Source organism: Hyperolius riggenbachi, chromosome 5 (assembly GCF_040937935.1).
Source record: "Hyperolius riggenbachi isolate aHypRig1 chromosome 5, aHypRig1.pri, whole genome shotgun sequence".
Taxonomy (NCBI): Eukaryota; Metazoa; Chordata; class Amphibia; order Anura; family Hyperoliidae; genus Hyperolius; species Hyperolius riggenbachi.
Genome location: NC_090650.1, coordinates 374,111,308 through 374,127,009, shown reverse-complemented (window position 1 = coordinate 374,127,009; position 15,702 = coordinate 374,111,308). Strand labels below are relative to the sequence as shown.

The following is a 15,702-nucleotide window of genomic DNA, read 5'->3' as shown; positions in this document are numbered from 1 at the left end:
GTAATAATAAAAAGCATTAATTCATATTATGAAGCTATGACTGTGCGCCTGAGACTAGATTAGTAAATACTGGCACGCTGCTCCCTCCAGCTACATGCCTGGGTATTACAGATGAATTGTATAGTAACCGGGACCAACACACTTTTACAGTAAGAGAATCAAAATAAACTTCCAGTAAGACTATTATTATCTTCATTTCTTTCCTGGTTGGTGATACAGAAGAAGCCTGAAACAAGCATTTCTGCAGATAGCATCAGCACATAATATGTGTTTGGTAGTGGTGTAGCTACAGACAAAGGGCCACAAGTGTACACTCTTCATCTATATCTACTCTATATCCTAGGTTCTCAATGTGTGGTAGTATGCGTACCCCAGGGGGTACTTCTGATGGTTCCAGGAGGTACTTGGGCTTGATATACTTAACTAATAATAAAAAATGTAGAGTTTTAGAAAATGATAAATCTTATTTAACCACTTAAGGACTGCAGTCATAAAACCCCTTAAGGACCAGAGCCTTTTTTTCCATTCAGACCACTGCAGCTTTAACGGTTTATTGCTCGGTCATACAACCTACCATCTAAATGAATTTTACCTCCTTTTCTTGCCACTAATACAGCTTTCTTTTGGTGCTATTTGATTGCTGCTGTGAGTTTTAGTTTTTATTATATTCATCAAAAAAAGACATGAATTTTGTTAAAAAAAATATTTTTTTTTTTACTTTCTGTGCCGGCCTTTTTTCAAATAAAGTAAAATTTCTGTATACATGCAGCACGAAAAATGTGGACAAACATGTTTTTGTTAAAAAAAAAACCCATTCAGCCTATATTTATTGGTTTGGGTAAAAGTTATAGCGTTTACAAACTATGGTGCCAAAAGTGAATTTTCCCATTTTGAAGCATCTCTGACTTTTCTGACCACCTGTCATGTTTCATGAGGTGCTAAAATTCCAGGATGTTATAAATACCCCCCAAATGACCCCATTTTGGAAAGAAGACATCCCAAAGTATTCACTGAGAGGCATGGTGAGTTCATAGAAGATTTTATTTTTTTGTCACAAGTTAGCGGAAAATGACACTTTGTGACAAAAAAAGAAAAAAAAAGTATAAAAAAAGTTTCCATTTCTTCTAACTTGCGACAAAAAAAAATGAAATCTGCCACGGACTCACTATGCCCCTTTCTGAATACCTTGAAGTGTCTTCTTTACAAAATGGGGTCATTTGTGGGGTGTGTTTACTGTCCTGGCATTTTGGGGGGTGCTAAATTGTAAGCACCCCTGTAAAGCCTAAAGGTGCTCATTGGACTTTGGGCCCCTTAGCGCAGTTAGGCTGCAAAAAAGTGCCACACATGTGGTATTGCCGTACTCAGGAGAAGTAGTATAATGTGTTTTGGGGTGTATTTTTACACATACCCATTCTGGGTGGGAGAAATATGACAATTTTTTTATTTTTTTTTACACACAATTGTCCATTTACAGAGATATTTCTCCCACCCAGCATGGATATGTGTAAAAATACACCCCAAAACACATTATACTACTTCTCCTGAGTACGGCAATACCACATGTGTGGCACTTTTTTGCACCCTAACTGCGCTAAGGGGGCGTGGCTATGCACGCAGTCTGAGCGGACGCTAACCTTCAGAGCTCCCGTCTGAACCTCTCCCAACCGGCTCTAAATCCTGTACTTTTACCGGCCTTGAGCAACATAAAGCCGGCGGAACTATCCCTGATATCGGTGGAGAGACTATGACGAAAGGGGCGACCGGAGAGGTCCCGCTGGAGAAGAAAACCAAACCAGGCAAGTCACGAGGCATCCAGACCTGCGCCATCTTGCCTGCAGCCCGGGTGAAGGCCACACAGACCCCAGCACCAATGGCGGCGGAAGAGCAGCCGGATCTCATACAGCTCATGGCTGCTATAACAGCGTGCAAAGACCTGATCAGCTCCACAGGGGACACCCTTGGTACCAAAATCGACTACCTGCAGTCCCAAATGACAACGCTCCGTCAGGATGTTTCTACTATCCGCGAAAGAGTCACGCAGACCGAGCGGAGAATAAGCGACCTTGAGGACTCCTCTGCCAAAGCTTCAACAACCTCGACCGAACTAATACGTAAAGTCAAACGATTAGAAGAAAGGGCCGAGGACTCCGAGAACAGGAACAGACGCAGTAACGTCCGCATTATGGGCCTCCTGGAGGGAAGCGAAGGGGACAATCCGGTAACTTTCATCATGGCCTTACTCACACGCCTAATGCCTGACGCTAATTTCTCTACATGCTTTGTAGTGGAGAGGGCACACCGCATACCATCGAAACCTCTCCCTCCTGGCTCCCCCGCACGCCCATTTATCTTCAAGCTACTTAACTTCCACGACCGAGACACGGTCCTCCGAGAGGCCAGAAGACTCCAGGACATAACGTATGAGAATACCCGACTGATGTTCTTCCTGGACTTCTCCCCAGAGACCCAGAAAAAGAGGAAGACCTTCGAGAACGTTAAAACTCGTCTGCGCACCAAAGGCCTACCCTACGCCATGCTCTTTCCAGCACGCCTGAGAGTGCAGGACGGAGAAACGCTACGCTTCTTCCAGTCGCCTGATGCTGCCACTGCCTGGCTTGATACCTTGCAAGGTTGAGGATCTGGGCTTTTTCCTAACCGGCGGACTCTCCCCCCCCCCCCCCCCCGCAAATCCCACCTGCTTAAAGGTCACAGTGAGTACCCGCACATTCTCACTAAAGTAAAGCTAACCTGAGTTCGGCACTGCATAACCCCGGGCCCCCGACTTTGTAGCAGGAGAACATACTTTTAGTTGCCGTTACTGTAGGGTGGGGTGAACTTATACAAGCAACATTTCCCTCCACTACTGGAACTCTGCCCTGATCTTTGCGAACAATGCCTTCGGATCTTAGGCTTAACAGCAACAGGCCTGGGACTTGCCTATCTGATTACCCGGGCTTGGCCCTTAACAACACATGACAGTTGCGGACTCTCTGTGCACCCTGCAGGGAAAATCCTCCTGCACCGGTAAAACCTCTGTATGAGAGGGGAAGGCTGAGGTTCCTCCCAGCTGTTTAAGCTATTAATCACAGCTTATAGTTATAGTTAGTGGAGTGTATAGCCACCACAGTTTAGTAAGTTCAGGGACTAAGCTTCAGCTAGTTTTAGGGTTGAGGCAGGGTGGGTTAGGGAGCGAGGATATGAAGACGCAGACTCGGTCTTCATTGGGTGTAAATAGGTTGTATTGTATGCATGTAAGTATACTGTCTTTACTGCAGCAGTTCAAAGTACCCGGGGTTTTCCCACCCCACTTTAATAATCCTGTGTCTGAGATATTGCGATACCATGCTATAACATGTTTCTCTTCCTATCACTAATACCAAGGTAATTCTCTGGAATGTCAGAGGTCTCAATGACAAAATCAAGAGAGCTTTAGTATTTAATTATTTACGTGACTACCAACCTGACATAGCTGTCCTTCTGGAAACTCACCTTACGGGCAGCAGAGTCCTGTCACTAAAGAAGCCATATATATCAGCCTACTATTCCTCTACCTTATCTAACTATGCAAGAGGTGTGTCAATCCTTATCCACAAGAAGTGCCCTTTCCAACTCCTAGATCTAAAAATAGACACATTTGGCAGGTATGTCATAATCCATGCCAACATCCACGGCACTGAGGTAAATTTAGTAGGCCTATACCTGCCTCCTCCTGCGGACATTCAACTCCTGCGAGACATTATAGAACATACCAATAGATGGCCCGGTGGCAGGACCCTGCTGTGCGGAGACTTTAATATGGTGGTTTCCTCCCAGAGGGACAGGCTTACACCCTCTAATAAAGATTCACAAGTATTTAAACACTGGATTGACTCCTCAGGCTTGGTAGATATATGGAGGGAAAGATACCCTTCCACTAAGGGTTTTACATGCCATTCATCCTCATACCAGACCCTCTCCAGAATAGACATGTTCTTAACCTCTTCGGACTTGGCCCCTGGGGTGGCTGCTCTCAGGCTCCTCCCTCGAGGAGTCTCGGACCATGCCCCCCTGGAGCTAACTCTAAAGATTGGGGGTCCGGTGTCCCGCCCAATGTGGAAATTATCGCCTATCTGGCTGAATAATCATTTTGTAGAAGAAGTTATTAAGAAGCCTATAGCCCATTACTGGCAAGAAAATGAAAAGACAGCTGAATCGCAAGTGGTGTGGGATGCATACAAGGCCGTGGTAAGAGGTTCCTTTACCTCAGGCATAAAATATGCTAGAGACCAGACAAGAATGCTCCTTTCAAATGCAGAAACGGCGGCTAAAGCTGCAGAGGACAACTACATTAGTAAGCAAACTCCAGAATCCTACTCTGAATGGCAGACAGCTCTTTCTGTACTTGCAACAAAACAATCTAATATGGCTCACTCTAATCTTAAACTACAGAGAATTCGTATTTATGAGCAAGGTGATAATACTGGCCGCTTGCTAGCCCGCCTCATAGGTCAGGAAAGATTTATCCCACATATCTCTGTCATCACCGACCGACACAATACCCTTATCTATGACGCTCAAACAATTAACCAGGTTTTCAAGGAATACTATTCGGCCTTGTATGCATCCTCAATCCAATATACTGACTCCATGATGTCTGACTCTGATTATTTGAATGGTATCCATTTTCCCACGCTTACTCCCTCTGAGAGGGAATATCTAGAGGGGGACATCTCCAGAGAGGAACTAGACATTGCACTAGACCTTATGCCCACAAATAAGTCACCAGGTACGGATGGCCTCCCACTTGAATTCTTCAAAAAATATCGAAGCACTTTAGCTCCCCGTCTATTAAACCTCTACCATCTCCCTCAAAGGGACAAGCCACTACCCAAATCAATGGCAGAGGCACTCATAATAATAATCCCTAAGCCAGGGAAAGACCCTACTAGCTGTTCATCGTACAGACCAATCTCTCTCCTGAGCACAGACTACAAATTACTAGCCAAAATACTATCCATAAGAATTAACAAAGTCCTCCCTTCTTTAATCCATCCTGACCAATCAGGATTTGTCCCGGGGAAGGGAACTGATATCAACATTCGCCGATTAATGACCAACCTCAGTATCAAACACGATAACTCAGGAACCAGGGTAATCGCTTCCCTGGACGCTGAAAAAGCGTTTGATTCAGTAGAATGGAAATACCTCATAGAGTCGCTACGTCGGTTGGGGTTTGGGCCCAAATTTCTGAAATGGATCCAAGTGCTCTACTACCTACCTGTAGCTAGAGTCAAAACTGGTCTTCTAACCTCAGAGACCTTTCCACTGGGGAGAGGGACAAGGCAGGGGTGCCCCCTGTCTCCCTCCCTCTTCGCACTGGCAATAGAACCTCTGGCCATTAAGATTAGAGCTAACAGTATAATCAAAGGCCTGCAGATAGGGGAACTACAAGAAAAGATTTCGCTATATGCAGACGACCTGCTATTGTACCTCAGTGACCCGAGTCCCTCTCTGGAGATGTCCCTTAGGGTTATCCAAGAATTTGGCCTCTTCTCTGGCCTTAAAATAAACTGGTCCAAATCTTTGATCCTTCCAATTGACCCTGTCCCCCCTCCCTCCGGGGGTCAATCTCAACTACTATGGGTATCTGTAATAAAATATCTTGGAATTAAGTTTACTACAAACGTTTTAGACTTTCCAAAACTCAATGTAGAACCCGCTATGGAGACACTAAGGGACAAATGTAAGGCGTGGCGGAATCTCCCTCTCACTCTTTTAGGAAGGGCCAACGCCATCAAAATGAACCTCCTCCCCAAATTTAATTACATATTCCGTAATTCCCCGGTTGTAATCAAAAACCAAACTTTTAAAGAAATAGACTCCGCAATTACCTCGTGCCTCTGGGACGCCAAAACCCCTAAAATAGCATTAAAAACCCTCCAATTACCTAAAGAAGCAGGAGGGATTAGCCTTCCTGCATTTAAATACTACTACTGGGCTGCTATTTTAGTATCCGCCCGCTGGTGGTTCTCTCGCTCACCAGACAACCCCGCCACAGCTATCGAGGCAGCAGTTATGGGCTCCTATACGGCTCTGGCTAGCCTTCCATATAGGGGAATGAAATGCTCACCTAAATTAACACCATCTATGAAGACGGTAATTTCCGTCTGGGAGTCAGTCAAAAAAATTCAATGTCCTATTGGACAGGTATCTCCATACCTTTCCTTATGGAATAATACTTCCCTTCCTCAGTTTCTCTCAATCCCTGACCCTTCAATCTGGGCAGATAGGGGAATTTATAGACTTAAGGATATTGTGGAAGACAACCAATTAATGTCCTTTGACCAACTTAAATCTCATTACCAACTCACGAACAAATATTTCTTTAGATACCTGCAGGCGTGGCGCCTTCCAAGCTCAATTTTATTCCAATGACACCCCCCTCATGCTCTCTACCTTCCCCATAGAAACCAAAACAGCCCTTAAAGATCTCCCTAAAGCCCTCTCATCACTGTATAAAACAATCCTCCCGGTCACCAATCCCTCCATGTCCAAACTTTATGAAAAATGGAAAGCTGACATCCCAGACTTAGAACCTCTGGAATGGGAAGAAGCTTTGCAATACACCTATGCTTCATGTGTCTCGGCCAGAAACAAGATGATAGCCCTTAAGATGCTACACAGGGCATACCTCACCCCAGCCAAATTACACTGCTTTAGCCCACAAACCTCTAGCTCTTGCAATAGATGTGGGCAGCAAGATGCTGGTTTTATACATATCATATGGAGCTGTCCGCACCTTTCAACCTACTGGGCAGAAATCGAGCAATGGGTCCTTAAGCTATTCCCAAGAGCCTCCATTCCCTGCTCACCTAAGTACTACCTTCTCTGTGTTATAAACACAGATCTTGGCAGCCCCCAAGCAACTCCTATTCCGCAACCTGTTATTCTATGCCAAAAAACTAATTACTCTACACTGGAACCAGCCTAGCCCACCCAAGGAGTCAGAATGGGTCACCTATGTAAATAAAGAAGTCAGCACTCTTAAAGAAGTCTATGAAAGGCGAGGGGCAAATAAAAAATTTGAAAAAATCTGGTTCCGCTGGCTAAATGCAACTGACTTAGACCTCAGTTAAGTAAACAACAGCATTCAGGTATCTGAGATTCTCAGCTACTACATCCTAGACAATGTCCTGATTGGGGGGGGTATCTTTGTTCTGCTGCAGCAGTTTAAATGTTTTATGGTGTTAATGTGGTTGTAATGTTCAGGCGGACTGTTCCGTCCTGTGTTGTTCATTAAAATGGAAAACTCAATAAATACTGACTTTAAAAAAAAAAAAACTGCGCTAAGGGGCCCAAAGTCCAATGAGTACCTTTAGGATTTCACAGGTCATTTTGCGACATTTGGTTTCAAGACTACTCCTCACGGTTTAGGGCCCCTAAAATGCCAGGGCAGTATAGGAACCCCACAAATGACCCCATTTTAGAAAGAAGACACCCCAAGGTATTTGGTTAGGAGTATGGTGAGCTCATAGAAGATTTTATCTTTTGTCACAAGTAAGCGGAAATTGTATTTAATTGTTTTTTTTTTCACAAAGTGTCATTTTCCGCTAACTTGTGACAAAAAATAAAATCTTCTATGAACTCACCATACTCCTAACGGAATACCTTGGGGTGTCTTCTTTATAAAATGGGGTCATTTGTGGGGTTCCTATACTGCCCTGGCATTTTAGGTAGAGATGAGCATAATGGCGTAATTACGATTTCGCGAAATTTCGCGTAATTAGTGTAATTACGTTTATGGCCGTAAGTACATAATCGTAATGAAAAAGGATTTCGCGAAATTTCGCGTAAGCGTAATTTTCGCATTGCAACGGGTATTACGAAATTAATGCGTATGGCCATGCTCCCGAAGCGGAAAAGTTGACGCATGGATCAATGTTAGGTAGCCGCCGACTTTAAGGGTTAATAGCAAAGCCCCCTTAAATGCTAAGAGCCTCAAATTTGGAGAATATATTAAGGAGATCAGAAGGAATAAGAGGAAAAATTTTTTTTTCAAAAAGACCTTATAGTTTTTGAGAAAATCGATGTTAAAGTTTCAAAGGAAAAATGGAAACATTTAAAAACCCGCCGACTTTAACGGTTAATAGCAAAGTTATTAAAGTTTAGGAACACCAAATTCCCAGGGTATATTAAGGGGATCAGTGGGAATAAGAGGAAAACCATTTTTTTTCAAAAAGACCTTATAGTTTTTGAGAAAATCGATTTTTAAGTTTCAAGGGCGAAAATGTCTTTTAAATGCGGAAAATGTCAGTTTTTTTTGCACAGGTAACAATAGTGTATTATTTTCATAGATTCCCCCAAGTGGGAAGAGTTTTACTTACTTCGTTCTGAGTGTGGGAAATATAAAAAAAAACGACGTGGGGTCCCCCCTCCCAGACCTCTTTAACCCCTTGTCCCCCATGCAGGCTGGGATAGCCAGAATGCGGAGCACCGGACGCGTGGGGCAGCCAAGCTTTCCCCTCCCCCTCCGAGCCCTTGTCCAATCCAAGGACAAGGGGCTCTTCTCCACCTCCGATGGGCGGTGGAGGTGGAGGCCGCGATTTCCTGGGGGGGTTCATGGTGGAATCTGGGAGTCCCCTTTAAAAAGGGGTCCCCCAGATGCCCACCCCCCCTCCCAGGAGAAATGAGTATAGAGGTACTTGTACCCCTTACCCATTTCCTTTAAGAGTTAAAAGTAAATAAACACACAAACACTTAGAAAAAGTATTTTAATTGAACAAAAAACATAACCACGAAAAAAGTCCTTTAATATTCTTAATTAACCATTAATACTTACCTGTCCCTTTAAATAAATGATCCCTCGAAATAGCCTCGGAAATGTTCTATCAGTTACAATGTAACAACTTTGTTACATTGTAACTACGCCGCACCCGACGTCACTCGCCGCCGCCGCATACACGTCTGCGCTGCACAGACCCGACAGAGCTCTGAGCTATATAGCTCAGAGCTCTCTAAAGCATCTTTGTATTTTGGCTCCAAGGAGCCCCATTGGTCCTTAGCAGACCAATGAGGTTCCTTCTGATTTGAAGGAACCCCATTGGTCTGCTAAGGACCAATGGGGCTCCTTGGAGCCAAAATACAAAGATGCTTTAGAGAGCTCTGAGCTATATAGCTCAGAGCTCTGTCAGGTCTGTGCAGCGCAGACGCGTATGCGGCGGCGGCGAGTGACGTCGGGTGCGGCGTAGTTACAATGTAACAAAGTTGTTACATTGTAATAACTTTGTTACATTGTAACTGATAGAACATTTCCGAGGCTATTTCGAGGGATCATTTATTTAAAGGGACAGGTAAGTATTAATGGTTAATTAAGAATATTAAAGGACTTTTTTCATGGTTATGTTTTTTGTTCAATCAAAATACTTTTTCTAAGTGTTTGTGTGTTTATTTACTTTTAACTCTTAAAGGAAATGGGTAAGGGGTACAAGTACCTCTATACTCATCTCTCCTGGGAGGGGGGGTGGGCATCTGGGGGACCCCTTTTTAAAGGGGACTCCCAGATTCCACCATGAACCCCCCCCAGGAAATCGCGGCCTCCACGTCCACCGCCCATCGGAGGTGGAGAAGAGCCCCTTGTCCTTGGATTGGACAAGGGCTCGGAGGGGGAGGGGAAAGCTTGGCTGCCCCTCCCCTTCCGAGACCCCCCAATCCATGGACCATGCGGGCTGGTATAGTCAGGGTGCGGAGCCCCACGCGTCCGGTGCTCCGCATTCTGGCTATCCCAGCCTGCATGGGGGACAAGGGGTTAAAGAGGTCTGGGAGGGGGGACCCCACGTCGTTTTTTTTATATTTCCCACACTCAGAACGAAGTAAGTAAAACTCTTCCCACTTGGGGGAATCTATGAAAATATTACACTATTGTTACCTGTGCAAAAAAACCTGACATTTTCTGCATTTAAAAGACATTTTCGCCCTTGAAATTTAAAAATCAATTTTCTCAAAAACTATAAGGTCTTTTTGAAAAAAAAAAATTTCCTCTTATTCCCACTGATCCCCTTAATATACCCTGGGAATTTGGTGTTCCTAAACTTTAAGCAGGCTTTGCTAATTACCGTTAAATTCGGCGGGTTTTTAAATGTTTACATTTTTCCTTTGAAACTTTAACATCGATTTTCTCAAAAACTATAAGGTCTTTTTGAAAAAAAAAAATTCCCTTTTATTCCTCCTGATCTCCTTAATACATTCTCCAAATTTGAGGCTCTTAGCATTTAAGGGGGCTTTGCTATTAACCCTTAAAGTCGGCGGCTTTTTTATATTATACGGAGCGGTACGGTTTAATGCGAAATTACGGTAGCGTTTAATGCGAAATTACGGCATGAACGAAACGCGAAATTACACGTTGAAAATTACGCTTACGGTATTTTCAATTACAATTTTAATGGCAATTACGCTACTGTAATTTCGCATCGTAATCGCAAATTTCGCATGCGTAATTTTAGTAATGCGAAATTACGAAAATTTCAGCTCAACTCTAATTTTAGGGGCCCTAAACCGTGAGGAGTAGTCTTGAAACCAAATGTCGCAAAATGACGTGTGAAATCCTAAAGGTACTCATTGGACTTTGGGCCCCTTAGCGCACTTAGGGTGCAAAAAAGTGCCACACATGTTGTACCGCTGTACTCAGGAGAAGTAGTATAATGTGTTTTGTGATGTATTTTTACACATATCCATGCTGGGTGGGAGAAATATCTCTGTAAATGACAATTTTTTGATTTTTTTTTACACACAATTGTCCATTTACAGAGAGATTTCTCCCACCCAGCATGGGTATGTGTAAAAATATACCCCAAAACACATTATACTACTTCTTCTGAGTACGGCGATACCACATGTGTGACACTTTTTTGCAACCTAGGTGCGCTAAGGGGCCTAACGTCCTATTCACAGGTCATTTTGAGGCATTTGGATTCTAGACTACTCCTCACGGTTTAGGGCCCCTAAAATGCCAGGGCAGTATAGGAACCCCACAAGTGACCCCATTTTAGAAAGAAGACACCCCAAGATATTCTGTTAGGAGTATGGTGAGTTCATAGAAGATTTTTTTTTGTCACAAGTTAGCGGAAATTGACACTTGTGGAAAAAAAAAACAATACAAATCAATTTCCGCTAACTTGTGACAAAAAATAAAATCTTCTATGAACTCGTCATACACCTAACAGAATACCTTGGGGTGTCTTCTTTCTAAAATGGGGTCACTTGTGGGGTTCCTATACTGCCCTGGCATTTTAGGGGCCCTAAATCGTGAGGAGTAGTCTTGAACCCAAATGTCTCAAAATGACCTGTGAAATCCGAAAGGTACTCATTGGACTTCGGGGCCCTTAGCGCAGTTAGGCTGCAAAAAAGTGCCACACATGTGGTACTGCTGTGCTCAGAAGAAGTAGTATAATGTGTTTTGTGGTGTATTTTCACATATACCCATGCTGGGTGGGAGAAATATCTCTGTAAATGACAAATTTTAGATTTTTTTTACACAGAATTGTCCATTTACAGAGAGATTTCTACCACCCAGCATGGGTATGTGTAAAAATACACCCCAAAACACATTATACTACTTCTCCTGAGTACGGCGATATCACATGTGTGACACTTTTTTGCAGCCTAGGTGCGCTAAGGGGCCCAACGTCCTATTCACAGGTCATTTTGAGGCATTTGTTTTCTAGACTACTCCTCACGGTTTAGGGCCCCTAAAATTCCAGGGCAGTATAGGAACCCCACAACTGACCCAATTTTAGAAAGAAGACACCCCAAGGTATTCCGCTAGGTGTATGGTGAGTTCATAGAAAATTTTATTTTTTGTCACAAGTTAGTGAAAAATTAAACTTTGTGAAAAAACAAAAAAAATCAATTTCCGCTAACTTTTGCCAAAAAATAAAATCTTCTATGAACTCTTCATACACCTAACAGAATACCTTGGGGTGTCTTTTTTCTAAAAAGGGGTCACTTGTGGAGTTCCTATACTGCCCTTGCATTTTACGGGCCCAAAACCGTGAGTAGTCTTGAAATCAAATGTCTCAAAATGACTGTTCAGGGGTATAAGCATCTGCAAATTTTGATGGCAGGTGGTCTATGAGGGGGCGAATTTTGTGGAACCAGTCATAAGCAGGGTGGCCTCTTACATGACAGGTTGTATTGGGCCTGATCTGATGGATAGGAGTGTTAGGGGGGTGACAGGAGGTGATTGATGGGTGTCTCAGGTGGTGGTTAGAGGGGAAAATAGATGCAATCAATGCACTGGGGAGGTGATCGGAAGGGGGTCTGAGGGGGATCTGAGGGTTTGGCCGAGTGATCAGGAGCCCACACGGGGCAAATTAGGGCCTGATTTGATGGGTAGGTGTGCTAGGGGGTGACAGGTGGTGACAGGAGGTGATTGATGGGTGTCTCAAGGTGTGATTAGTGGGGGGAATAGATGCAAGCAATGCACTGGCGAGGTGATCAGGGCTGGGGTCTGAGGGCGTTCTGAGGGTGTGGGTGGGTGATTGGGTGCCCTAGGGGCAGATAGGGGTCTAATCTGATGGGTAGCAGTGACAGGTGGTGACAGGGGGTGATTGATGGGTAATTAGTGGGTGTTTAGAGGAGAGAACAGATGTAAACAATGCACTTGGGAGGTGATCTGATGGCAGGTCTGCAGGCGATCTGATGGTGTGGGTGGGTGATCAGATTGCCCCGCAAGGGGCTGATTAGGGGCTGATTGATGGGTGGCAGTGACAGGGGGTGATTGATGGGTGGCAGTGACAGGGCGTGATTGATGGGTGATTGATAGGTGATTGACAGGTGATCAGTGGGTTATTACAGGGAAGAACAGATGTAAATAATGCACTGGCGAATTGATAAGGGGGGGTCTGAGGGCAATCTGAGCGTGTGGGCGGGTGATTGGGTGCCCGCAAGGGGCAGATTAGGGTCTAATCTGATGGGTAACAGTGACAGGTGGTAAAAGAGGGTGATTGATGAGTAATTAGTGGGTGTTTAGAGGCGAGAACAGATGTAAACAGTGCACTTGGGAGGTGATCTGACGTCGGGTCTGCAGGCGATCTAATGGTGTGGGTGGGTGATCATATTGCCCACAAGGGGCAGGTTAGGGGCTGATTGATGGGTGGCAGTGACAGGGGGTGCTTGATGGGTGATTGACAGGTGATTGACAGGTGATCAGGGGGGATAGATGCTTACAGTACACAGGGGGGAGTCTGGGGGGGGGGGTCTGGGGAGAATCTGAGGGGTGGGGGTGATCAGGAGTCCCCAGGGGGCAGTTTAGGGACTGAAAAAAAAAATAGCGTTGACAGATAGTGACGGGGAGTGATTGATGGGTGATTAGGGGGGTGATTGGGTGCAAACAGTGGTCTGGGGGGTGGGCAGGGGGGGGTCTGAGGGGTGCTGTGGACGATCAGGGGGCAGGGGGGGCCAGATCAGTGTGTTTGGGTGCAGACTAGGGTGGCTGCAGCCTGCCCTGGTGGTCCCTCGGACACTGGGACCACCAGGGCAGGAGGCAGCCTGTATAATACACTTTGTAAACATTACAAAGCGTATTATACACTTCCTATGCGGCGATCGTCGGGTTAACAACCCGCCGGCGCTTCCGATTGGCCGGAGGGTTGACGACGCGGGTGGGCGGGGCCTATTGCTGGAGGATGCCCGGCAACACAGTGTCCCAGGACCCGACGCCAATGTGCGTTACATGGTCCTGGGGCTGCCACTTTTCTGCCGCCAATGTGCAGTGGGCGGTCGGCAAGTGGTTAAACAACACCAAATTAGTATTTTATTGAAATAGAAAGCAATAGTAAATGCTGGGAAATTGTTTAGAACCAATGATCATGCACTACGATTAAATATATATTTGTCAAGGGGGTGAAAATGTTTACTATGCTAGGGGATACTTGGTGAGTACAGGGTTTTCAAAAGGGGTACATACCAATAAAATGTTGAGAAACACTGCTCTATATCACACTCTTCATCTAAATTCATCTAAATCCCAAACATGTTATGTTCCAAGCGACATAAATATATGAGCATAGCCATGCAGCCAGTTAGCTGTGGCAGTATGTTGTCACACATTTACTGCTGAGCAGGTATCAAGCTTCCTGTGCCATATAGTCCTAAGCTTCTTGTTCACCCGGGCCTACAGGATAGAAAGTGAGCCGATAGACCATCAAGTAGCAAGGGTGTGCTCAGTGAGCCGCATACATCAACTGCCTGTGGGCTGCAGCGGCATGCACACTGTCTCACCACTCAAGCAACCAAGGGCACCGCAAGCACCACTGGCCAGTGTAGGGACGTGACCCCGCCCAGCACTCTGCATCTAACCTCACCCCATTCAAGTAGTGCCCTCCATTTCAGCTTGCTATTGAAGTTCCTCCAGAGGCCTCTTGAAGTTCCCTCTACAGCACCCTGTTTTGCTTCCATTGCTCCCTGTAGTGCCCAATTCCCCTTTGTAGCACTGCTGCCCCTGCCTCCTAATACTGAGTACAGCAGCACAGAGTATAAGCATTTGGTTATCTTACCTGTCCTATCGCTTTCCTCCTTGCCCTCCATTGACTGGCCAGCCTCCAAGTGGCATCCAACTGGAAAGCATCACTCATTCACCATGAAAGTCAATGGAAGGAAGCGCGTCAATGGGAGGTAGCATCATCAAATACTTCTGCCTGACATTTACCGTGGTACTATCTAGACTTGTTTCCACTATTTCCATCCATCAACATATTTCTGCTAGAAGTTATTCAATAATGCAACAGCTTACTTCACTTTAGTACTATCATTGAAGATTTATAAATACTACAGTATGATAAAGGCAAAGAGAAGTGGAGTAATATAACAGAAAATGTCAGTGGTAATTTACTCTTATTATCTTGGTTTTACAAACGTAGGAGCTCAGATAGTAGCAATGTTTGTACTGTATTATTTGGTGTTAGTGAGCTTTGGCGCTCTAAGGTTATAGTTTGTGATTGGCAAGCAAAATGGTGGACTGATCTCACATTCTACATAAGTTCCTGTGCTTCTTTACTCAACACTGAGCCGGGTATATTATATCCAGTACCTCTCCTGAGTATCTCAGGCCATCTATGACATGCTCAGACCCTTGGTCATCAGAAGAGCCCCAGTGAAACTGCACCTGTCGAAGTCTGTAGGTTCCATTAAGTGGGCCGCCTCGTATCACTAAGAGACAAAACAATGGAATCCAGAATTATTTCATAACCAGGGATACTACAAATGTTTGTTCGCACATTCACAAGTAGCCTTACTGATCAAATGAACATGTAAATGGTCAATATAGGTATACATGCTGCACCACAGGTTCTGACTCATCCTGTTCTGCTGCATGACAAGTGACCTCATGCGATACATACAACACTTGGCTGCAGGATGGAGGCAGAGGAGGACATATTGGACCCTGCTCTGAAGGAGGTAAGATACTACCGCATAGAGAGGATTACATGGTGTCTGGCTGATTTTTTTGTGGAGAACGGTGCACATATATGCCACGAGGATAAAAAGGACCACATATGTTATGGGGAAAAGAATAGCCGCGTATGTTATTGAGGGATGGCTGACTGCAGGTATTATTGGGGGAGTGGGGAGGGGGGGGGGGTGACGACATATTTTAATGGATGGATAGCATGTAGGCAGCCGCAGTAGGCATATGCACATGTTATGAGGGAAGGTAGCCACACATGT

General features: G+C 44.8%; 1 protein-coding gene across 2 annotated transcripts in view; it reads right to left on the bottom strand.

Annotated features, from left to right (window-relative positions):
- Positions 1–15,702, bottom strand: part of LOC137519017 (carbonic anhydrase 3-like) — a 69,573-nt gene that overhangs the window by 9,307 nt on the left and 44,564 nt on the right. For both annotated transcript variants that reach the window (XM_068237592.1, XM_068237591.1), the window contains one exon: positions 15,065–15,183. In XM_068237592.1, coding sequence (XP_068093693.1) covers positions 15,065–15,183 — 119 coding nt within the window. The remainder of the gene's footprint in view (positions 1–15,064; positions 15,184–15,702) is intronic.